At 39.6% G+C, this 27,095-nt stretch overlaps 1 protein-coding gene across 1 annotated transcript in view; it reads left to right on the forward strand.

Moving 5' to 3' along the window:
- Positions 1–27,095, forward strand: part of CDH24 (cadherin 24) — a 75,230-nt gene that overhangs the window by 46,532 nt on the left and 1,603 nt on the right. The window contains exons 3-11 of the mRNA XM_075276761.1: positions 7,804–8,098; positions 10,792–10,911; positions 12,790–12,957; positions 15,830–16,017; positions 16,366–16,619; positions 17,895–18,031; positions 23,197–23,318; positions 26,487–26,595; positions 26,688–26,936. Coding sequence (XP_075132862.1) covers positions 7,804–8,098; positions 10,792–10,911; positions 12,790–12,957; positions 15,830–16,017; positions 16,366–16,619; positions 17,895–18,031; positions 23,197–23,318; positions 26,487–26,595; positions 26,688–26,936 — 1,642 coding nt within the window. The remainder of the gene's footprint in view (positions 1–7,803; positions 8,099–10,791; positions 10,912–12,789; positions 12,958–15,829; positions 16,018–16,365; positions 16,620–17,894; positions 18,032–23,196; positions 23,319–26,486; positions 26,596–26,687; positions 26,937–27,095) is intronic.

Genomic DNA, 27,095 nt, shown 5'->3' on the forward strand with positions numbered 1-27,095 from the left:
TATTAGCGTGAACTGAGTTTGCACAGGGGTTCTAGTGCACCCTCGGCTCTGCTACATCAGATTGCTACATCTGATGTAGCAGTGCCGAGTGTGCATCAGATGTGTAGTTGAGCAAAACTGACTCAGCACTGCTAAGTCTGCATTCGCATAGGAATGCATTGGCCAGCCTTCGGCCAATCAGCGCTGGCTCTGCCGGAGGAGGCGGAGTCTAAGGTCGGACCTGAATGGAGACTGGTGTGGAGCTATCTTAGACTCCGCCTCCTCCAGCAGAGCCAGCGCTGATTGGTCGAGTTCCGTACTCTGGCCAATCAGCACTGGCCAATGCATTTCTATGGGGAAAAGTTAGCTTGCGAAAATCGCAAACTGACAGGGATTTCCATGAAATAAAGTGACTTTTATGCCCCCAGACATGCTTCCCCTGCTGTCCCAGTGTCATTCCAGGGTGTTGGTATCATTTCCTGGGGTGTCATAGTGGACTTGGTGACCCTCCAGACACGAATTTGGGTTTCCCCCTTAACGAGTTTATGTTCCCCATAGACTATAATGGGGTTCGAAACCCATTCGAACACTCGAACAGTGAGCGGCTGTTCGAATCGAATTTCGAACCTCGAACATTTTAGTGTTCGCTCATCTCTAGTCATATCACAATCTTTACATTTCTTGTTTGATATACAGTACCTTGGGATGAAAAGCTACTCGGTGACTATTATTTCTTCGACATAAGACCACTACTACTGTACATGGCAGCTAATGTTAGAGAATGTCGTTGCGTTGAAACCCTGCAAACTCACTGTTGGAAAAAATCCAACCCAACTTAATTTTGTACATCCTAACTCACTATCAGCACAACAATTGCAATTTTAAAGGGGTTGTTTGGGGAGTAAAATATTTTTGCAATGTACTTGCTGCACCATATAAGCACCTTCCAATCCCCCATTGCAACAATTTTTAGACTTTACAGTGCTGCAGGGTGCCAGAAGTTTTGTCCCTTTGCCTCCTCTGCTGATACTCTGACTCTGGTTCACGTGACTCCATTAATGGGGTATTCCCACCTCACATACTCATCAGTCTTTACTGCTGTAAAATCTTCTTTCTTCCTGGTTTCTTGCATCATTTGGTGGGCGGGGTTTCACATGCAACCTGCCGTTTAGCTCCGCCCCCAAATTCGCGTGTATCTCCGCCCAGCCATATTGGACTATGAAGTACAGGCAGCAGCAACTCCATTCTGTGTTACATACAGAGACTGCCTGTCTCTGCCATCATAATGAACACAACTGAATTAGCTAGAAACACAGGTTCGCTCCCTGCACTTAGCCCCTCCCCCCCCCCCCCCCCTGAGAGCAGCAGATACATCACTTGACTCATGAGCAGCTAAGTCAGGGCTGTGGCCACAAAGAATTGAATAAAGTAAGATAGTGGACAAACAAAGCAGTTTTGCTGAAGCAGTGTATTTAGGAAAAGTCTTACATCCACATTAACCAGCAGTATAGATAGGATCCTTGTGATGGGACAAACCCTTTAAGTGTACAAGCATTAAGACTAGACTGGGGTAATTCACATGACCTAAAGTTGTAGCGTCAGCAGAGGAGACAACAATACTTCTCACTCCCTGCAGTGCTATGAAAGTCAGACAGAGCATTGAGGTGTTTATTACTAAGTGAGCTTATATGATATAGTGAGTACATTGCAGAAAGATTTTAGTTCCCACATCTGACTATCCCCATTAAGCACAGCCCTTTTATACAGATAACCCTACTTACAAGCTACCTGTTCTTTATTCCTAATAAAAGTATGTTTCTTTGTTCCCTAGACAACCTCTCTGAAGCCGAGGCCCCGCGTGGTGTAAATGCCGTGGTTTGCCTGTGGCAGAAACACCATGGAAAAAAGCAAGGCTGTTTACAATAAGAGCAAGGTGGATGCGATTCTAGCGAATCCCATCCACACCTTGCGAAAAAATATGTGCCACAGAAATGCTGCAATTTACAAAACCGTTGCAGTTTTGGAAATCGCAGCATGTGAATTATACCTATGGAAATGCCAGCGATTTCCCTATAGGTATAATTGAAGCAGAAAGTCCGCAGAGGAAACCTCTGCGGACTTTCTGTGAAAAGCGCTGTGGGAAAAACCGCAATGTGTTGCCACCTTGGTTTTCCCACAGTGCCTTTGTGCTACAGCCTGCTACGTGGGGCCTTAGTCTGACACTAAGACCTCTTCCTACCCTGGCTACCAAGCGCTATCTTTAACTCACTTATGTATAACTATTTGGCTTGTCCATACTACACTCATTTATCAAACCTTAAAGCCCCTTAATTGCCATTGGTCGCAGTGACACCCCCCCCCCCCTTCTTATGGCTCACCATTTGTAGTCCATCATATTCGTCACTTTCTTTTCCTCCATCGTTTCTTTTACTTTCCTCTGCCTTTTCTTATCATCTTCACATGGTATATTTGTCTTCCTTTTCCTTTAATCTACAGTATTTCTGTTATCATAAATCACAGCAAAAATATCTTATTTAATCTTCATCATGAGAGTTAAACCGCAAACTTTATGTTATGGCTCAAGGTGTATTGGAAATGTATAAATCTTCAGAATGCTTTCGGTATGGAAAGAATGTGATCTTACGTTCTTTTCATAGCACATTATTTTTGTACTTTCTTATGATGTTGAAAGCAATTCATAAGTATATAAGATAAGATAAGATAATCCTTTAATAGTCCCACATTGGGGAATAATCTAATATGAAAATTTTGGACACATTTTAATTGTACAATTTGAATCTGGCCATCGGATTCCTTTGCACTGTTATAGCTTCCGACACACACACACTGCCAGTACAGCGGACTAGTACAGGCTTCATGTGTTGGACCCCAACAAATCACATACTGTGGATAGGTCATAAGTATGTAAAATTGATTTGAGGCCAGATAACCCCTAAATAATTATTTTAATTGAAATATATGAATAACTTATTCTGAGGGATATACCCTCAAAATGGAGGAATCGGTTGCGCGCTCCTTTCGCTGGAATGAAATGCTGGTATGCTGATATAACAAGAACATGATTTATTTAAGATAACGCATTTCGGGGTCCTTTGGTACTCCACAGGCACCACCCCTTCATCAGATCTTGTTCGGCGTTCAGAAGTGTGTAATTGAAATATATAGAATTCAGTATATGTTGTTCAGCCCCTACGCAAAGAACAAAACTGTTTGCTTCCTATTGTATTCTGTGTATTAGCTGCTGAGAAGAGGTGATTGGGGAAGATGGTGGGTGGCAGACCCCCAGTGATGTGATATTGATCATATATACAGACGTGGACAACATTGTTGGTACCCCTCTTTTAATGAAAAACCCCCCACAATGGTCATAGACATAACTTGAATCTGACAAAAGTAATAATAAATAAAAATTGTATGAAAATGAACAAATGAAAGTCAGACATTGCTTTTCGCTTCAACAGAATTTTTTTTCAAAATAAAACTCATGAAACAGGACTGGACAGAAATGATGGTTCCCTTAACTTAATATTTTGTTGCACAACCTTTTGGGGCAATCCCTGCAATCAGACGATTCCTGTGATTGTCAATGAGACTTCTGCACCTCTCAGCAGGTATTTTGGCCCAATCCTCATGAGCAAACTGCTCCACTTGTCTCGGGTGTGAAGGCTGCCTTTTCCAGACGGCATGTTTCAGCTCCTTCCAGAGATGCTCATTAGGATTTAGGTCAGGGCTCATAGAAGGCCACTTCAGAATAGTCCAATGTTTTCTTCTTATGCATTCTTGGGTGTTTTTAGCTGTGTGTTTTGGGTCATTATCCTGTTGCAAGACCCATGACTTGCGACTGAGACCAAGCTTTCTGACACTGGGCAGCACATTTCTCTCTAGAATCCCTTGATAGTCTTGAGATTTCATTGTACCCTGCACAGATTCAAGACACCCTATGCCAGATGCAGTAAAGCAGCCCTAGAACATAACAGAACCTCCTCCATGTTTCACAGCAGGGACAGTGTTCTTTTCAAGATATGCTTCATTTTTCTGTCTGTGAACATAAGGGCCCCTTCACACGGCGTAAGCGCGCAGCTCATTCCGAGCCGTACACGCGAGCGCTTTTAAACACTTCCCATTCACTTCAATGGGAGAGCTCGTAAGGCGGCTTTAAGCGCGCTCCCATTGAAGTGAATGGGAAGTGTTTAGAAGCGCTCGCGTGTACGGCTCGGAATGAGCCGAGCGCTTACACCGCGTGAAGGGGCCCTTAAGCTGATGTGCCTTGCCAAACAGTTCGATTTTTGTCTCATCTGTCCATAAGACATTCTCCCAGAAGCTTTGTGGCTTGTCAACATGTAGTTTGGCCAATTCCATTTTGTCAGATTCAAGTTATTTCTGTGACCATTGTGGGTTTTTCTTTCATTAAATGAGGCGTACCAACAATTTTGTCCACATGTGTATATCTATCTTATTTATTTTCATTTTTATTTCAGATTACTGTACTGTGTTTACTGTAGGAATGCAAATCAGCAGGAGTACTCTCTATACAAAAACTGAACCAAATATGTTACGTTTCTGAGATATGGTGTCATAGGCCAGCATGCAATTTGGAAAATAGCTGTGTACTAGAATAAACTGTAAAGAATGACACAACTAAAGATAGGTAAAAGATAAGTACAACCCCATTTCCAAAAAAATTCTGACTCTAGATAAAATGTTTAGAAAATAAGAATGCAGTGACCTGTAAACCTAATATAACGATATTTTATTGACAATAGAACATAGAACACATATCAGAATTACAAAGTTTTTCCATTTCAATTAGAAATTGATGACAGCAACACATCTCACAAAAGTTGGGACTTGGTCATGTCTACCATTGTGCAGCATCCCTTCTTCTTTTTACAATAGCCTTTAAATGTCTGGGAAATGAGGAGGCCAATTGAGGGAGGAATGTTGTCCTATTCTTGCCTGCTGTAGGATTCTAGCTGCCCAACAGTCCTGGATCTTCTTTGCTAGAATTTTTGCTTCATAATGTGCCAAATGTTTCTATTGGTGAAAGATGTGGACTGCGGGTAGGCCAGTTCAGCAGCTGGACTCTTCTACTGTGAAGCCATGATGGATGTAGTATGTGGTTTAACATTGTCTGGATGAGAGCATATGTTGTTCTAAAATCTCTATATACTCCTCACCAATGACAGTGCCCATGTGTAAGTTGCCTATGCTTTAGACAGTAATACGACCCCATACCCTCATGCAGGATTTTGAACCATGTGCTGATAATAAGCTGGATGGTCCCTCTTCTGTTGAGTCTGCAGGTCACGGCATCCATTGTTTCTATAAAGATTTCAGATTTCAATTCATCTAACCACAGAATAGCTTTCCATTTTGTCCCAGTCCATTTAACTGACCTTTGGCTCAGAGAAAATGGAGGTATTTCTTGATTATGTTGATAAATGGTTTCTGCTTTGTATGATACAGCTCTAACCACTCCTCGCCTTCCAAAAGCTGTGACCATTTTTCACTATATGTATATTTAATTTTTCACGGGACAAATTGCACTTCACAATGGTATTGTTTAATACATTATTAAGTAATGGAAAGCTATAAAAATTCTGAATGAGATTGAATTTGAGAAAAACTATATTTGTGCGACTTTTGTACGGGCTTCGTTTTTTATGGCTTTCACTGTGCAGCTAAAATGACTTGTCAGCTGTATTCCATGGGTCGGTACAATTCCGGGGATACCAAATTTTGAAGCGGGCTGTCCATACTCGGCGACCATCAAACTTAACTGAACTTGAATTGTATTGTAAAGAGGAATGGTCCAAAATACCTTCATCCAGGATCCAGGAACTGATTAAAAGCTACAGGAAGCGCCTAGAGGCTGTTATCTTTGCAAAAGGAGGATGTACTAAATATTAATGTCACTTTTCTGTTGAGGTGCTCATACTTTTGCACTGGTCAAATTTTGGTTTAATGCATATTGCGCATTTTCTGTTAGTACAATAAACCTCATTTCAATCCTGAAATATTACTGTGTCCATCAGTTATTAGATATATCAAACTGAAATGGCTGTTGCAAACACCAAAATATTTACAACTAAAAATGATTAAGATTAATAGGGGTGCCCAAACTTTTTCATAAGAGTGTAGCTCACAAGCACCCAATGTTGACCACCACCGTTGTTGGTTGTGCACATGGACTCTTGATAATATTATGTACTGTAAATGGTGGAATATTGCAATTTTTACATTGAAGAACAATTTTCTGAAATTTTTCCACATTTTTTAGACCCAGTTCTTTTTATAGATTGGTGAACCTAAATATTGACCCTCCAGTTGTTTTCCATTAGTTCCATTTACTTTTCAGCCCTTTTGTTAACTTTGTGCCATCCTTTTTGAGATATGTTGCTGCCATCCATTTCTGTCAGTGAGGGAACAAATCCATTGTGCGTGAGCCTTATTTCCACATCTGCCATTGGGGGAGAGTTGGGTGGTCCTCATACACTCTAGATCGTCATTGGATCCTACTGAAGTCGGTGGGGGTCAGCCAGATTTTGACTAATGATCTGTCAGATTGTGTGTATAGACAGATACACCCTTACATTGCACTAAATAAGGTGTTGTGCTACTGTATAATGTTTTAAAGCTTGACATTTATAAATTCACTCGGCAGGTTTGTGATATGGCCTGTCACTACCTGACTGATGTACTACACTCACAAGAAAATAATACAAATAAATAGGCATCATTTATATGGTAATTTCATTGTGAACTAAGGAATCATGTTGAAGAATTAAGAGTCATCAAAATAAAACTGCAAATATTTAAGAAATCATACCGTACAGCAGCGATTCTCAACAGGGGTGCCTTGGAATCCCACCAGGTGGCCATGACACTCCAGTTGGGTAGATGACCACGTCCTTAAATGAAGTAATTAGTAAAATGATTTAGTGGGAGTCCCCTGTGGAATTTTTTTTTCTCCCAGAGGTGCCCTCAGTCTGAAAGGGTTGGAAAAAACTGTCTTATAGTAATAAGAGGAATCTATGAAGATATATCTGAAAAATGTGTGTTTCTAGGATTATAATATTAAAAACCAGTCAAATGTAGGCTGAAAGGATGCAGGTTGGCATTCACATCTAAGATTATCATGTCGTATTCCACTGGAAACTAATAGATACTGAAAGGACTAGAAGTTAAAAACAAGTTACCCCATACTTGAGCATTTCTAGTGGTCCCTCTTGAAGTGAATGGAGCCATAGTGCACATTTACGACCGGCCACTCCAATTCTCAGTTCTCATAATCCTGTGGATTGGACCTCAATTGTTTTTAACATCTAGTGACCAGACATCCATTGTAAGATTACAGACTACAGGGATCAAGAAATTGAGTAGAATAGCTCTTGGATGAGTATTTCAAGCCCATGGCAAGCTTTGTTAGTCTGCAGATACTTCTAGTTCAAATGTGCAAAGGGTTCAAATCATAATAACCAAGTAAGGTATTTCCATAACACGACATGCCCCCCACTGTATCTGAATATTACATTTTATCAGGTTGCTTTGCTACAAGCAGTGTAACTATAATGGCTTTTGTACACAAGCAGGTGCACGGATCATTCATATAGCTTACATTACCGATCACTTATCTTGGCAGCTGGCGGCATTCCACTGTTGTGTGCCTAAGAGGCTTTAGGTAATGAATAATAAAATGATATGGGACAACTGTTGAAATGGAGCCTCTTGGTCTGGATAAAGCATACTAATAACAATTATACTCTTTCTAACACTTATCTAATGCATCGTATGGCTTCACAGCTGCACACAGATGTGGATCGTGGGGAAGGACGAGCCAAGTACATCTTGACTGGAGAAGGTGCCGGTTCTGTGTTTGTCATTGATGAAAAAACTGGCAATATCCATGTTACCAAATCCCTCGATCGTGAAGAAAAGGAAGAGTACATCCTGTTGGCGCAGGCTGTGGACAAAAATACCCTTCGACCACTTGAACCCCCTTCCCAGTTCATCATCAAGGTGCAGGACATTAATGACAACCCCCCTGTTTTCCTGCACCCTCCCTACAGGGCCTCTGTGCCGGAGATGTCCAACGTAGGTGAGGGGGGAACTGAGGTGTTTGTGCTTAAACATAAGTTAGCACTTTTATACTCTGAGGTACAGGGATGCGTTTGTAGTACAGCACAAGTGACAGTGATGAATGTATAGCTATCCTATTGTGCTGACAGTTTGCAGAAGATAACTTAGAATTAATGAATGCAGAACTGAGAGCCATTTTGGGAAACAAAAGTCAATGAACATAATAGCAACTCTAACTAACAATCCTTTGCATACACTAAATTTTTTTGGTGACACGGTGAATTATCAGTACCTAAAGGATTACTGATATTAGCTGAATTACTACAGCACACGTGATGTATGTTTTATATGACTAATAGCTACCGGTATATGTTATGCTATATGATATGCTTGCTTGGGTGCGCTCAAATGTGTTTGGGCAGCTCTCCAGGAATGTTACTACAGCCAAGCTACAGCCAGTGTAATCCAATTCTACATTGCAGAGGACATGGCCTCTAATCTCTAACACTTTTCAGAATATTAAGGTAGAAAGAGCATAACTAGTAACCCTGCTCCATTGTGTCAATATATTCTGATTATAGACCAGGGATGACATACACATAGCATTTTAGGTAAACCTCTGTAACACCTAATTAGTTTAGTACAATTCATTTCTTAAATTCCAAATACATTAGTGAACTATTTTCATATACAGAGTGGTATAGAGACACCAAGGTGGTCCAAAGGTATGGAGACACCTGAGAAAATGGAAAATGGTGTTTGGGAACGCAATCCTGTGTGTGGCATGCTGCTAGGGTTATGTATGTGTTAGATTTTGCTTTGACACTGCCCCACACAGATTTGTCCCATTTCCCTTAGCGACATGTCACACACAGGATGGCATATCCCAACCACCGTTTTCCATTTATTAAGGTTTCTCAAAACCTTTGGGCCACCCTGTTGTCTCCTTACCTTTGGACCACCCTGTACAGAGAAATATATTTTCAGCAGGAAATTATTATTATTTAATATACAATGTGCTTATTCAAAAAGCGGATTGTTAAGGACAATGAAGTGCATTGGTGGTCAACTGTGCTAAAGTGGTGTACACCAAGACACACATTTAAAGGAATTTACTATCACTGCAAGAAATCTGACAGCATATCTGATTTGCCAAAATGACAATTTTTCGCCCCACCCTCCACTTTCTTAGATAGTGAGCGGGGCAGCAATCTAGATAGCCCAGAGTACGGACTGTCAGATTTATTGTAACCCATGCCATAAAATTGATGTGAGTTATGACAGAAATCTAAACAAGTCCATGGCCGGTATAGATTTCGGTTGAGGCACCGCAAACCTCCTGACATGTGCCACAATTATTAAGAGGTCGGAGCTAGGAGCTCTGGATTAAGGCTGGAGTAGGAAATGCCAGGCTTAATAAATTCCTACATTATTTTGTTACCACCCACTTGGTGACTAAGAGCTCATTTACATATAATCTATTGATGAGGATGGTTGATACCCATCCAATCAATCTATTGACTGAATGGATGGGTAGATTGATCAGGAGCGCATTTTGTAGTTGGTGGCAGGTTCCCTTTAAGGTTGGGCAGAGCGTACACAACAGCATATGCTTGCTCATTCTAGGGAAAGCAGCTGTATATGATAGATATGTCTTTCTCAAAGAACAGACACATGAAGGCCACCAGTTCAGCATCCTTGCATTTAGCATATAAGATAAGATTCACCAAAGATAAACCAACACTTGAAATATTAAGTGTGCCTGAAATTTATAATAATAGGGGACAATAGTAACTTAAAATATGTTGACAGTGGCACACAGAAACCAAAAAGCAGTTGTAAAAGTACTGAGGATACTGTAGTTCAGGCATGTCAAACTCAGGGTACCCCGAGGGCCACATGAGTAACAAGAGGTTGTTGCGAGGGCTGCACACAGCAGCTAATGGCTAGGGCCTAGGGGACTGATCACTAATACCATGCATCGCAAAAATCTAGCATTTTTATTGCAGGCTACATAGAGTAGCCTACAATAGAAAGTATAGAATGACAGGCTAGAGCCTCACAAGGCTCCCGGCTGCCATAAAAATGCACGCAGGCCCTGAATCTTGCTCCGGGTGCCTGCGATTGCCGGTAAAATGGCACCTCAGTTAAAGCTGGCAGACACCATTATTGTTTTGGAGTGCTGGGGGGGGGTTGGGGGGGCTTGGGAGGGGGGCTTCTGGATGCCTGGCCCTCCCTGTTTTTTCCCACTCACTTGCAATTCTTGCACTTGGGGGTTAATAGGAGCACTACAGACTGTAATGCTCCAATTAACCCCCAAGTGAAAGAATTACAAGGTGTGTGGGAAAAAAAACAGTCCTCAAGCCCAAGGAAGGGCCAGACAGACATCAAAAAGCCCCCCTCCCCCAGCACCCCAACCCTTCCCCAGCACTCCAACCCCCCCATCATCATAAATCTAGTATTTATCCCCTATCCGTAGGATAGGGGTTAAATACTTGAAAAATCACAATTTCTTCTGCAGAAGCTTACTTGCTTCCACCGCTCACTTTCCTTGTAAATCTGCGGCCCGCACAAAAGTGCGGGCCACAGATATGCCTGTAAAGGGCCGCATGCGGCCCGCGGGCCACATGTTTGACATGCCTGCTGTAGTTATCAATGCAAACATTTACTATGTTCAATATAAAACAATACTGAATCATTTAACCCCTACAGGAACCTCGGTGATCCAGGTGACCGCCACTGATGCTGATGACCCGTCATATGGGAACAGCGCCAGACTTGTATACACTGTGCTGGAAGGGCAACCATACTTTTCTGTGGACCCTCAAACAGGCAAGTGGAAGCAGGACTGAATTGTTCACTAAATGTAGCCATTAGTTGTCATGATTACTTTGCTATCATTATAATAACAGCTTTGCATAAGGAATAATAATATTGCAATGAAAAGAGTTTGCTACAGTTTTATCCAGTTTTGTGAGCTAAAGAACCTGAACTCAGCTTCACCTAAACTGGGGAGATTTACTAACCAAAATGTGCTGCAATTCTGGATAGGGTGCATTCACACGGAGTAACATGCCGCTTGACCTGGCACGTATACGCCGTGTGAGATTTTGCGGGCAGTATACGCTCCCATTGATTTAAATGGGAGTGTGGATCGTAAACGCCACGTTATTTTGCGGCCGTGATTTTCACTCCGTGTGAATGCACCATTTGCACACAAAAAATTGGGTTACATGCTAGGTGCCATATTTTTCAAATAGTTTAGATACTTTTATGACTTGTATGAAAAAAGTAAGTGGTTTTATGAGAAAATTGAGATGCCCATGCCACATTATAAACCAAACATAAAAATTCCTGCCATTTACAGGGTTAGAACAGTTTCAGGTGAGTGTAGTCAGTCAGAGAAATACAGACAGAAATACAGCTGTATTTTCTAGGTTCAACATGGTCTAGACAATGTAAGAATGCAGATTTATCATCCAGCATCTGTCACATTTTAAGATTGTCTAATCTAAGGCCTTATTCTCATATCTCCATTTCATGTACATGTGCTGTCCGGACGCCATACGTGCACATTGATTACAATGTCTTCATTCAAACTTCTGTTTTTTTTTTTTACAACAGTCTGTTCTCCTGGTTTTGGCTTTAAAAACTGCATTCAAACACCAGATCATGGATCTAGTTGCCATGCTGCACCTGTGCTTGCCATTGTTGTTTGTTACCGTAGTTTGGCTACAAGCATGTACCAGTCCACCCCATATTTTCCATTCATACAAAATGAAATTGCAAGTTAGAGGGCTGCTGAACTTGGAATGACAGACAGAGGCAGGCAACCACTCTGTTTACTCACCTTTCAGGATACACCCTACAACCCTCAGCGCCTGAAGTAAACACTTTAGCTGTCCGATGGCCAGACAATTCAGATTTACTGTTTGGATTAGTAATGGAAGGAGCTAATTCCTTTAAACTGAGAGTGATTAAGTAACTGGAAATAAACAGATTCATGCCATTTATTAAATGACTTAGCTGGAGGGCTGCAAACCTCGGATTTCCTAGGCCGGAGTAGAACATGGGCTTCAGGATACACCCTTTGACCCTCGAGGGAAAGTTTTGTTGTTGTTTTCATATATATAATTTTTTTTTTAAAGCCATAAATTGCACTTGCACCCCTAGTCCACCAATGCTGCTATAAGCAGTTACCTAATCGTTGTTGCACCTTGTCCCTCACATATTCTGAAATGGTTCAATTCTACCTTGAAATTTTAATGGCCTCCAGCAGCCTGATTGTAAACCTGCGCCTCAGTAGGAGTCCAGAGAATCGGTGCATCAAGCAATATAATCCTTCATTTATTTCCTATTTGGATTAGTAATTAAGGGATTAGACCACTTCACGTTATATACTCTGCATGTGCATAATGCTAAATCAGATTATACTTGTAACATACTTCAACAAATAAATTGTAAATGCATTATACAATGAGCGCGTCTCCTCTTTGGATTCCTGTTGATGTGCTAAACTAGTCTAATTGGAAAATTAAAATTTTGGGGTACCAGTGATCCGATGCTATAGCTTAGGGTATGGATATCATGGCAGGCAATATGTAAAGTAAACCATTTTAGAATATGTGAATCTATGTCCTCATTAATTTAAAACAGATTACACAGTAAAATGCATCTACTTACTATTTGTTATTATTCCTCTCTTCTCAGGGGTAATACGTACTGCAATCCCAAACATGGACCGAGAGACTCAGGATGAATTTCTTGTTGTCATACAGGCCAAAGATATGGGAGGCCATGTAGGAGGGCTTTCAGGATCCACCACTGTTACTATCACATTGACAGATGTCAATGACAACCCACCCAAATTCCCACAAAGTAAGAGCAACACGTTTATCGCACTTAGATCATTCTATATTGTTATAACTAACTATTACAGTGATATTTTCAGATAATATATTGTACATTATATATATATATATATATATATATATATATTTAATATTTTATTTTATTTTTTTTGTCTTTACCTAGATATTGCGGTTACACTTCAGTGCTGGAGGTCACACATGTCCAGTACCTTAGTCAGTCTTTTCACCTCCTCTTTTATAAATGTGATTCCTGCTGGTGTGCAGACCAGAGAAGCAGTAACTTCACTAAAAACTCCTTTTTTTTACCACTATTCAGCACATTAGGTGTACTCTCTGCGAGCTCATCAAAAAAACAACGGGGACACCATAAGTATGCTTTTGTGACCTAAGAGAGACATGTATTGTAGGACAAGCTTTTTTTTATAAGTGGTTTTAATATTAGAAACTTAACTTTTTTAAATTAAACATATTCTTTTTTATTATAATTTCTACAATTTAAAATATATATTTTTTCATACTTGCTCAGTAAATGCAGAAGTTAAATGGATATACATGAAATGCTTTTTACAACATGCTCTTTTGGGTATAGGGTACATTGTTAAAAGACTCTTTGTCCAACCTTTAATGATTGGTGAAAATAGTAAAGAATTTAACCGTTCACGGGCCAGTTCCTGATAAAACAGGTAGTGAGATTTTTATTGATAGTTTAGAGAGAATGAACTTACAATGAGATTTTCTATGGGGAGAGCCCATCTGTCTTCTGGTGTCTTCCATTTGGCAAAATAGCCTAATTCTGCCTGATCCTATTGCTTTCCCTAGAGCAGCACCATCAGTGGTGTATTATCACTCTTCAACCATAAATATGGAATACCAAAATGAATGAGCCAAATGGGTATGTTCGTGTGGGCATCATGAAAGATGGTAATTTATTGGTCAGCTAATCTCGCTGTGACCCACTTTAAAGGGATTGTCAAGTTACAGAAAATAAATGTTAGTGTTTGTAAAATGAAAAGTTATACAATTTTCCAATATACTTTCTGCATCAATTCCTCTTGGTTTTCTAGATCTCTGCCTGATGTCATTCATTCTGTTTAGTCCAAGTGAGAAAAATCAGTCCATGGTCATGTGATGGACACACAGGTGCACAGCGTGTTACAAGACAGTGCTCTATTTGCTATGCTGTGACTATAATGAGCGGTGCATCTATGTTCTCATCACATGACCATGGACAGATTTTTATACACTGGAAGTAATCACAAAGTGACAGCAAGCAGAGATCAAGAAAACCCTGAGGAATTGATACCAAAAGTATATTGGATACATTTTCAATATACCAACAATAACATTTGTTGAACCCGGACAATTCCTTTAAATAAAGATAAAGCCTATAATTTGCCCTTTCTGTGACAGATAGCAAATGAAAGGTAACGTTAACAACTGGAGGGAATACTGGTTTCTAGTCTATTTTCATAATTGGTTGCCAAGTATATTCCACTATTCCATTTATTGGATAGGGGAAGGAGCTGAAGATGGGACGAGGAGGGAAATGGTTGTAGCTGATAGGTTAAAGTTAAAGCCCCACGTAGTGAGCCACAGCCTGAAACAGTTTTTTCTGCATTGTTTTTCACAGAAAGTCTGCAGAATTTTCCTCTGTGGACTTTCTGCTTCCATTATACCTATACAGGTATAATGCTATGATTTGCAAAAATGATCACATTTGTTAAATTGCAGCATTTCTGTGCATTTTTTTTTTTTTTTTTTTTTTTTGTAGAATTGCATCCACTTTGCAGGTAAAGTAAAACAAAGTATATTTTGCTGCAGAGTTTCCACTGTGAACAAAACGCTGCATTTTTGCAATGTGTGGCCCTGACGTAAAGTTTTTTTCCAGGCTGCTGATGCTGATGACCTATAAGAATGTAGTTACTCTACAATCACAAGACACAACTCTGTAATTTTTATATTGACTATGTCTTGTTTTGCAGGTTAGTTTTATTCACTTGAATGTGTTGTGCTGTAGTGAGTTGTAATACCAGGCTCACTCACTACAAAATATATGGAGTTGTACCAGGCTCACCTGGACCATTAACCTGATAATGATGGATAAACCATCAGTATCAAGATCCCAGAAAACCTACTTATGCATTATTTGTATGAACCATTGGTCTACCATAGTACTTACTGATTTTAAATATTGTGGTAATAATACAGTATATAGTAGCATATATATTATGGAGTAAATTTAGGATGGAAGTTAATAAATCACACAATAAAACAGTTTTGATATGAAAAAAAAGGTTAGAAGACCCTATCATATTTTTACTGTAGAAACCAAACTTTTATAAGTACTTTTCAACTATAAATAAAGGGAGTATCCAGGATTGAAAAACATGGCTGCTTTCTTTCAAAAAGAGCTCCATGTTTTCTTCTCAGGAACGTGACATGATGTCCATTGGACCTAACTGGTTTAACTTTGGGTCACTACCAAGGACGTTATCTGAGTAGCCTCCCCAGTATTGAACCTTTAACCCCTGTACAGGGTCTGGTATTTGCCACGAGAAGACTACCAGGTTGTTACCTTTCAGAGTAGTCCTGGTGTACATGACAGCCTACCCAAAGACCATTGAGGTGCCACTGCAAAGCACGATGAGACTTCAGGGGTTCATGCAAGAGGCTAATTAGCATATGAATAAATTGTTCAAAAACTCATTCAAAAACTACTGAGGCGATTTACATACAAAAGGTATGTGTGGAATAGCCTTTCTAAAGACTATGCAAGGATGAGCTTAGTTAAAAATTACTTTTCCCAATGAGAAAGCCCCTTTAACAATGTATCAACCAAATTTCTATGAAAAAAACTGTGATCTTTTATTTCATTACAGGTTTGTATCAGTTCACTGTTTTAGAGGATACAGCTCCTGGATCTGTAATTGGCAGGCTGAGAGCACATGACCCAGACATTGGTGAGAATGCCGTAATGTCCTACAGTATCCTGGATGGTGATGCCGGGGACACATTTACTGTGATGTCAGACTCTGCTGGACAAGATGGAATTCTCAAAGTACAAAAGGTTATACACTACAAAATGAATTGTGAAAACATGAAATTAATATATTCACAAAAATGTGATCAAATCCCTTACTAAATTACTCATAGAGTGACTAACAATAAAAATGTTATGAAGTCATCCACCATTTAGCCTATAAGTTATGGAAAAGGTAGTCTGCTTAGAGCAGATATAATGAGGCTTCATATTTTATCTAGACCAATAAACCTTCTAGAAAAGGAAAAGGCATGTCAATTTCATGTGCTAGTTTTCTTACCTCTAACATCCTACTCCATGGTTTACACGAATTACATCAGTCTTTGCATGGGCTGTTACTTCAACATGACTTCACTTGACTTCTTTGTGTTTCAGCCCCTAGATTTTGAGTCCCGTCGCTCCTTCACATTTCGTATTGAAGTGATGAACACTGTGATTGATCCTCAATATATTCGTCGAGGACCATTTAAAGATGTCACCACTGTGAGGGTGACTGTGGGAGATGTAAATGAGTCCCCACTATTCACCCAAAACCCTTATACCTTAAGCGTGTTGGAAAACCAGCCTCCTGGAACACTTGTAGGAGTGGTCCAGGCCCGTGACCCAGACCTACAGAGCAGCTCTATCAGGTAACATTAAAATCTGTTGATGTCCTTAGTGGAGAGATGCTGAAATTCTAGTGTAAATTCATATTCTGTATAATACATAGTCACAAGTGGATATAGATTAAATACAAGGTACACTGCCTTTAACATATGCTTCATTATTTATGTTTAAAAGGAATGTATTGCAAATTATTTAATTTATTCATTAATTCAAATCAATTTTCTAATCTGTTTTTTATTGTATATTTTAATCTATTTTCTGTACATGATTATGATGACTTCCATCTTGCCTGAGTTTCTTTTCTGCTCTGTTAAAATCATTTAGTGATATGCTTCACAGCATAGTCATGGCTTTAGGCAGCATCAGTCTGGAGACGACTCAGACCTGAGGACTGTGGGAGAGTTTTCTATGCATTTTCTGTGCAGGGAGGGGAAGTAGATAAAACATGACCATCTATTGTCAGTGGTGGATGCAATGATGCGCCAGTTATGTTATCTATAGAGCTTTTATCTGCTATTGTAATTCTTTCCCCATAGAATTGGCAAGAGTAAGGCTATTATTAGACTTAGTGGCCAGGGTTGAAATTGCAGGATATAGTTTTGTAATATATTTTTAGTGGCGTAGAAAATTTAAAAGTTAAAAATATGTTTAACATAAAAACTCTCCTGCCCACTGTGCTCCAGAACCTTAAATTTACACTAGCTCCTAGGTTAGATTTAAACTATACACCAGTTTCTGGAGTAAATTATCGTAAATGTGTAAAGCCAAAGGATGCCATGTCCCCTTGAACTATGTCCTTTGCTCAAAACACCTGCTTTGGCTAATGTGTCATGCAAAGCAAAAGTGACAAATTGTGCAAAAACAGCCATGACCCTGAATCTGTAACTTTTATTATGCATTATACATCAGGAAATGGTGTAAATTGTAGGATAAATTCCCTCTAATTTATTAACTTCTGAAATGTTGTAGCCCTATTGGGAGGGACTATATTGGTGGCACTTGCTTCCTTCCTATTTTGTCTGTACAGACTGTACAGCAGGGTGGTTAATTTTAATGTAGCTGCACAGCCTAGATATTGGGTGTTCTCCATTGCAAATTGTGCCTGACTCCAGCTATCGGCAGACTGAATGCCCCTTGGTGGAAAGGATACATACACGCTTCCAGTAACTTGAATGGTAGTGCCAGAGGTAGATAAGATGGATGAAAGAACCCAAATGTAAAGACTTTACAACACTTTCAGTGTTCATTTCTACTGTATTCATATTTTTCATGTTTTTACCATATTGTTTTTCAATCAGTTATTCGATTGAGCCCCTCTCCAATCCTGAAGAACTGTTCACAATAAATCCAGAAGATGGGACTCTCAGAACAAGTGTCTTCTTGGACAGGGAAAACAAGAAAGAGCACCTTGTCACTATAACAGCTAGCGAGATCGGTGAGAGGGATCTTCAGTGCGTTGTATGGTGGTCAGCCAATCCTTAGGAATAAGGAGTACACGTTACATGTCAGGGTTGTATGTAGTGCACCTACATTTACCTACAGAGTAATAGGCTTCTTTTAGGCTCTGTAACACGTCATACATGGTAAATATTGCTCTTTATGGACCTATTGCTGCCTAGAAGCACCCATTAGACTAACTTAATCTTCAGAAAAGTTCTTCACTGAGTTCTCAGCTTTATTTATTTTTTTTTCCTTTTTCTTAGTGGATTTTTAAACCTCATACAAGCATATAGGCAATAAAGAAGACAAAGTTATTATAGGACCCATGTACAAAATACAAATGCTTGAAGATCCAGTAGGTTAGTCCTTTCACAACTAAATATAATAAAAATCGAATCTGCTGCACTATAAGGACCAGGAATAATTTAGTAAGCGCATACTATAGGAATACTTCTTAAGGTTGCAGAGTCATTAGGCAACTTTAGCTGTAACAGTCAGAACCAATTTCACTTGAGACCCAGACAGTAGGGGTCAAGTGCATAAAATGAAGGTGTTGCTTGAGACATATTGATGGAGAAAGCAGAATTTCTTAAATATATTTTAATATATAAATAAACAATCAAAATATTAAACCTAAATTAGAGGCACAGAAATTGTCATATATCCTCCACTAGTAGAACATGCATAGTATGATAAAATATATATCAGACAAAATGTAACAGTCACCCAAATGTATTATTATTATTACATCATTGATTCCTTGCTGTACTTTGAATTTGGACCTACTTATTATGTGTCAGTCACTTACTTTATGTAGACCAATGAACAGTCTAGTAGTAGTCTTGGTTTTTGGATTGTAGAGCCATCCTGATGCCCAGAGTGTAGGGCTTGTGATTGTCCAGTGCTCCAGAAAGGGAGAGTAAAATTGGCTAGGTGTTTAACATTCATGGAGACATATTCTAGAGTAATGGAGCAGGCAAATAAAGTTGGCCTTTCAAGGGTTTTGAATCCCATTACCTGGGAGTTATCAAAAACATTGGTGCAGTGTACAACAGAACTGTAAATCCTATTAATAAACTTATTACTGGGCGGGCAGGGTGCTGTCAGTGGAAGGACCAGTTCCCCATCAGTGCTTCATAGACTGTGAAGCCATATCTGGCACATTATTTCATTGAATTCAGCTTTCCCGGTATGCTCCCTGGTGCTGTAGATATTGGGACCGTTAGTTTTGGTACTGATATCTCTCTACTATCTGGAAGGCAGGACTTACAGCCCAGCGTCATCGCAGGACTGTGAGGAATGACCCCCTCCAACAGTACTCTTTCATAGCCTTGTACTGTCAAGGAAGACATTCTTCACAGCTCAGCGATGATGCCGGGCATTAAGGCCCACCTTTCTGACAGTGCAGATATATCGTTACCAAAAATAACACCAATATCTCCAGGGCACATACTGTTGGCTTTCTATTGGTACAGTCCTATGAAAAAGTTTGGGCACCCCTATTAATCTTAATCATTTTTAGTTCTAAATATTTTGGTATTTGCTACAGCCATTTCAGTTTGATATATCTAATAACTGATGGACACAGTAATATTTCAGGATTGAAATGAGGTTTATTGTACTAACAGAAAATGCGCAATATGCATTAAACCAAAATTTGACCGGTGCAAAAGTATGGGCACCTCAACAGAAAAGTGACATTAATATTTAGTACATCCTCCTTTTGCAAAGATAACAGCCTCTAGTCGCTTCCTGTAGCTTTTAATCAGTTCCTGGATCCTGGATAAAGGTATTTTGGACAAACAATTCAAGTTCAGTTAAGTTAGATGGTCGCCGGGCATGGACAGCCCGCTTCAAATCATCCCATAGATGTTCAATGATATTCAGGTCTGGGGACTGGGATGGCCATTCCAGAACATTGTAATTGTTCCTCTGCATGAATGCCTGAGGATTTGGAGCGGTGTTTTGGATCATTGTCTTGCTGAAATATCCATCCCCGGCGTAACTTCAACTTCGTCACTGATTCTTGAACATTATTCTCAAGAATCTGCTGATACTGAGTGGAATCCATGCGACCCTCAACTTTAACAAGATTCCCGATGCCGGCATTGGCCACACAGCCCCAAAGCATGATGGAACCTCCACCAAATTTTACAGTGGGTAGCATGTGTTTTTCTTGGAATGCTGTTTCTTTTTGGACGCCATGCATAACGCCTTTTTTTATAACCAAACAACTCAATTTTTGTTTCCAAAATGAAGTTGCCTTGTCCAAATGTGCTTTTTCATACCTCAGGCAACTCTATTTGTGGCGTACGTGCAGAAACGGCTTCTTTCTCATCACTCTCCCATACAGCTTCTATTTGTGCAAAGTGCGCTGTATAGTTGACCGATGCACAGTGACACCATCTGCAGCAAGATGATGCTGCAGCTCTTTGGAGGTGGTCTGTGGATTGTCCTTGACTGTTCTCACCATTCTTCTTCTCTGCCTTTCTGATATTTTTCTTGGCCTGCCACTTCTGGGCTTAACAAAAACTGTCCCTGTGGTCTTCCATTTCCTTACTATGTTCCTCACAGTGGAAACTGACAGGTTAAAGCTCTGAGACAACTTTTTGTATCCTTCCCCTGAACAACTATATTGAACAATCTTTGTTTTCAGATCATTTGAGAGTTGTTTTGAGTAGCCCATGATGCCACTCTTCAGAGGAGATTCAAATAGGAGATCAACTTGCAATTGGCCACCTTAAATACCTTTTCTTATGATTGGATACATCTGGCTATGAAGTTCAAAGCTCACTGAGGTTACAAAACCAATTTTGTGCTTCAGTAAGTCAGTAAAAAGTAGTTAGGGGAATTCAAATCAATAAAATGATAAGGGTGCCCATACTTTTGCACCGGTCAAATTTTTGTTTAATGCATATTGCACATTTTCTGTTAGTACAATAAACCTCATTTCAATCCTGAAATATTACTGTGTCCATCAGTTATTAGATATATCAAACTGAAATGGCTGTTGCAAACACCAAAATATTTAGAACAAAAAATGATTAAGATTAATAGGGGTGCCCAAACTTTTTCATAGGACTGTATATAACACTAAGGTCCTCTTTAGGGCTCGTTCACACAGGGGGCGGTGGGGCGGATTTTGACCATATTTTGACTCAGGGAGCCAAGTCAAAATATGGTCAAAACCCGCCTGCCACAATGTCGCGGTCGCGGCTTCCCCCAACCCCGGAGTCGGCTCAAATGAATGGGCTGATGCCGGAGGTTGCGACTGTCAGGCGGAAGCTGCGGGTCAGCGAGCCGCGGAATCCGCCTGAAGAAAGGGCAACTGCTGATAGCGGAAAAAAGAACGCTAGTGGTCTCCATAGAGCACCATTGTAAAGGGGCGGATTATGACGTGGATTCCGCTGTCAAAATCCTCCCCTTTGGCCACGTATGAACTAGCCCTTAACCCCTTCCCGCCGATGGCATTTTTTGATTTTCGTTTTTCGTTTTTGACTCCCCTCCTTCTAAACCCCATAACTTTTTTATTTCTCCGCTCCCAGAGTCATATGAGGTCTTAATTTTTGCGGGACAATTTTTTCTTCATGATGCCACCATTAATTATTCTATATAATGTACTGGGAAGCAGGAAAAAAATTCAGAATGGGGTGGATTTGAAGAAAAAATGCATTTCTGCGACTTTTTTACGGGCTTTGGTTTTACGGCGTTCACTGTGCAGCCAAAATGACATGTCCCCTATATTCTGTGTTTCGGTACGGTTCCAGGGATACCAAATTTATATGGTTTTATTTACATTTTGACCCCTAAAAAAAATTCCAAAACGGTGTTAAAAAATTTTTTTTCTAAAAGTCGCCATATTCCGACGGCCGTAACTTTTTTATACATAGGTGTACGGGGATGCATAGGGCGTCTTTTTTTGCGGGGCCGGGTGTACTTTTTAGTTCTACCATTTTCGCGAAATGTTATTGCTTTGATCACTTTTTATTCAAATTTTTATCAGAATTAAAACAGTGAAAAAACGGTGGTTTGGCACTTTTGACTATTTTTCCTGCTACGGCGTTTACCGAACAGGAAAAATATTTTTATAGATTTGTAGAGCGGGCAATTTCGGACGCGGGGATACCTAACATGTATATGTTTCACAGTTTTTAACTACTTTTATATTTGTTCTAGGGAAAGGGGGGTGATTTGAACTTTTAATACTTTTTATATTTTTTTATATTTTTTTTTACTTTTTTTTTTTTTGCATTTATTAGACCCCCTAGGGGTGTTGAACCCCAGGGGGTCTGATCACTAATGCAATGCATTACAATGCTAATGCATTGCAAAAAATCATCATCTCTTTTGCAGGCTGTATACACCAGCCTGCAAAAGAGAGACTTTGCAGACCGGCTGGGAGCCTTTAACAAGGCTCCCGGCTGTCATGGGAACGTGATGTCGGCCCTGGAGCATGCTCCAGGAGCCGGCGATCCCTGCCAAAATGGCGGCGCCCATGCACCGCCGGGAAAATGGCGCCTCCGGCGCCTTTGACAGCAGCGCCGGAGGGGTTAATGCCTCCGATCGGTCCGGGGACCGATCGGAGGCATTAGAGCCAGTTGTCTACTGCTTAAAGCAGTAGACACCCGGCGGCTATGACGGCCGCCCGGCTCCCGGGCGGTCGCCATAGTTACAGACCCGACACGCGCCGTACTATTACGGCGCATGTCGGGAAGGGGTTAATATGAAGCGTCTGTGAAGGTCTTGAAAGCCGTTCTGATATAGAAAGGATGCTATTTAAAATCGATGACAGGAAGGTTTGACCTTGCAGAGTATCAAGTAGGCCACATTGAGTGTCACTTACAGTTGAATTCGGACTGTCTGAAAAAGAGCATGAAACTTTACTGTGTTAGGGGTATGTATGCACAGAGAAGGAAAATGAAAAAAAACAACTAAACAGCAACATGTATTATGGTGTATTATGAAAAATTCAGAGGATTTTGTACATTAATGCATGAATTTACTAATGTATTTTTATGTGTTTTTTTTGTATTGTGTATTTCTGTACCGTATGATGTTTTTATAATTGTTTCATGTATTTGTGTTGTGTATTTTTTTTTTGTCTTGTTGTTGTGATTTTTTTTCTTTTGGTTGTGTTTCTGTGTTGTGTTTTTGTTTCAGACAGCCCCTCCCGGATGTCACAGGTTGGAGTTGTGATCCACGTTTTAGATGTAAATGACAATCCCCCAACGCTGGCTGAGATGTATAAGCCACATGTGTGTGACAATGCACAAGCTGGACAGGTGTGTTTCTCCATTATGGAAAATAAATCAGCTATATTCTGAGTATTTGAAAATAGTGTGAGGCTGGGGCCCCACGTGGCGTAAACACTGCTGAAAGAACGCGGCGTTTTATAGTCCCTGCAAAGTGGATGGAATTCTAGCAAATCCCATCCACACATTGAGGAAACCATCACGGTTTTGGAAATCGCAGCATGTCAATTATACCTATGGAAATGCCAGCGGTTTCCCTATAGGTATAATGGAGGCAGGAAATCCACAGAGGTTTCTATGAAAAGCGCTGTAGGAAAAACTTTGCCACCACAGTTTTTCCCGCAGCACTTTTATGCTGCCGCCCACTACGTGGGGCCTTAGCCTTAATGGGGTATAATGTATTGTAGCATTTCTTTAAAATTCGCTTGTATTAGAGAATTACATTTGACTATTTGTAACTCTATTCTTCCGCAATTGTCTTTATAACATCATAGAGTAGATACAGTAGGCAAAATAGCAGACAGTAAAAGGGTTAAAATTATTTATGTCCTTGAACCAGATTAATTTTGAGGTCCTAAAGACTGTGTATGATGGAAGAGGGTGGAAACAGCATGATCTTGAGTGAATATTCTAATCTCATTTGCAAGAATTTGCAAGTTCAGTCCATGCATTAAATAAAGCAGGTAACATAAAGATGTAAATTTTTGGAGATATAAAGGAGTATAAGAAACGGCAGTGACACAATCTGAAAGCAGACCTCGTACTGTAACGTATTTTCAAGCATTTAAAAGGTGTGCAATAAGTATCTGATTTACTGGGCACTTATTTTGCCCATTATATGTGCATCTAAATCATCTTCAAAATAATTGTCATTTATTATAAAATAACTAGTGTTTTATGTCTTAAAGGAGTTGTCCTGGTATTGGCGCAGCCCGTAAGGTATAGTCACTTGTCCCTAGCACTTCATTGTCCACCATCGGTGTCCTCATGGTGTTGCACTGATGCCTGAATGCCGGATGTCCTTAGTCTCACTTAGCCACTGGCTAAGTGCCATCCAGGCATCAGCCCAACATCTAACAGAAGCCTGTGGCAGACAAGGGAGCTCTGGAATCAGGTGACGATGCTTTATTGTTTCATTTTACACCTTCCTGGGCCTCCAGAAAGGTTGTTCCAATTTCTGGACAACCCCATTAAATATGAGTCCCAGTAATTAGAGACTACTTGAGTCTCCATAATATGGGCGCATAAAACTTCATTTTTCATTCTCTTTCCTATCCTGGACTATAAAACCACCCTTGTATATTACACTTTACATAACATTGTATGTCATCTTCTGTTTAACTCAACTATTTGTAAAACAGCGCAGACAGTGCAATGGAAAGATGGAAATATTATAACAATTTCCATCTTACCAAATGTTGTATAGAGATGGGTTGCTCAGTGGCTCTGTTATATGGAATAACTCACCTGTTCCTTAGTAATTCCCTTACCTCCTGTTCTGGTTTGCTGTAATGCAAGGAAAAACAGGTGGGGAACCAGGTTCCTGGAAGAAATTATTTAGAGTTAGAGATCCCCAAAGAACCACAAAGGGTCTGAAAATAAATCTAGTTTTGAAACAAAGCCTGGTTTTTAACTTTGCAGTGCTCTGCTATATAAATCTTTATGTATTCGTAAAAAGTCTCCTGAAGCATAGAGCTACCCTTCTGAAATGGAGTAAAGTAATTTACTAGTTGTGGGTTTTGTTTTCATTACTATTTAACAATTTTGCAATTATTTATATAATTATATTGCCATTTTCTAGTAATTTATGGTACTTCAAATGTAAACCATGAAATATAGGAACCATGAACATATACACATTTTCACTTCCATATCCTGTGAAGACACTGTGTAAAGTATCACATCAGAGACCAATAATTGCCACATTTTGGCATCTTGTGTTATTTACCTAGAATGAAGCTCTATCTAGAAGCCACTTTAAAGGCAAAAAATAAAAAAATCCAGCTTTTGGCAATGGTTCGAATTGTTATATTCCCCAAAAGATGTATTTATTTTAAGATGAATGAGTATGATCACCTCTGAACAACATTTTACAGTTTCTATGCCATTCTACTTAAAAAGTTATAGTAACAAGGTAAATGGCTGTACTAATCCTGATCTACAACCTTTATTATACTCCAGAGCTGCATTCACAATTCTGCTGGTTGTTATTGGAAACGGTCCATTAGCTTGTCATCAGATACATCATAAACTGTTTAGCTGAGCTCTTTTAAAAGGAATGTCTCATATATTTAATAGTTTCATGAAATAGATGTTAATCTATAGAAGAGCATGAAGGGCCTATATTTGTTAATAATGATATACTTTGCATCAGTTAAATTGGTCTGGGCATTTAGCAAGAATTACATCTTATTTATTAAAGGATGTGCACGTCTTACTAAATCTTGTGCATTAGAAATTTAGATTTACACCTGTCATTTGCATTGCTAATATGTGAAAGTTAACCTTTTGCATTTGACAAATTAGTCTACATGTACTGACTGTGGCCTCTTTTGCCTGTGATAAGGCAAACGTCACAATTATGGATACAACTTTTTAACCAGTTAATTTTCCACGAAGATAAGTTGTGAACTGAACAAACGTGGACCATTGTGTATGTTCCATTTTTTTGAAAAATGTTAGGTACGACGCAAGATGGCCATATTAGAATCATACAATTATTACAAATATATGAATGTACAATTAATAGTACATTATTAAAGTGATAGAGTAAATCCCCCTGTAACAAGGGAGCTGCCTAGTAAGCCTTATCTGAGTGTTTAGTATATTGCATTGCTATTCTGCTCTACTGCATATAGGCCTTCTGCAGCACAATACGGTTTCATGACACCACTCACTCTCCTATAAAATCTGCCATTTTCTGATTATTCATTTCCTTTCATGCAATGGGGCATTTAGTTATCTCTATGTGAGATTATGTGTGGAATAGTCAATACAGCTCATGTAACGTAGATAGGATACAATGTCATTTCTCAACTGTATATAACAATTCTTTAGTATAGATAACTGAAAGTGGTGCTTTTGGTATAGATCAATACATTACATTTATAGTGTGTATGAGACCTCTTAGTCAATTTTCTTTTTTTTCCAGCTTATCTTTTTTTTATTATAACTGGCTATAGCATTTTTTTTCTGCAGGTCATCCAGACAGTCAGAGTTAAAGATGCTGACATTGAAAATGGTGTTTTCCATATTCAAAGCCCTAGTACTGCCTCAGGTGGAAACTTCACTCTTCAAGACAACAAAGGTATTGCTGGCATTTTTCCATGAAATCCTTAACTATTTTGTACAGAATACAGAGATATATGAAGTTAATGGAGAACCTATCTTGTTTTATAGATGGAAGTGCATCACTTCTGGTGAAACATAGTGGATTCTGGAGGTCACAAAGAGACATATTCTTAGTACCGATAGAGATTAAGGACAGTGGAGATCCTCCTCTTAGCAGTACTGATACTCTGACAGTCTCTCTATGTCACTGTGAGGCAGGTGGAGCAGTCTTGACCTGTCATATGACCACAGGATCAGCTGCTGGACTCAGTACTCCTGCTTTGCTGGCTATATTGGCTTGCGCATTTAGCCTTCTGGGTAAATATCCAGTTGTCTTCCATTTTTTGTTAGCGAATACTTTCTGCTTTTGAGCTATTGTTCAAATATATATTGAACTAATGCTAATAAGATGCCATGGCCACTGTACAAGGTCAAAACTGTCTACAAAACAGAGAAATTTCCATTACGTTTTACTAT

Source organism: Leptodactylus fuscus, chromosome 1 (genome assembly GCF_031893055.1).
Source record: "Leptodactylus fuscus isolate aLepFus1 chromosome 1, aLepFus1.hap2, whole genome shotgun sequence".
NCBI classification, from domain to species: domain Eukaryota; kingdom Metazoa; phylum Chordata; class Amphibia; order Anura; family Leptodactylidae; genus Leptodactylus; species Leptodactylus fuscus.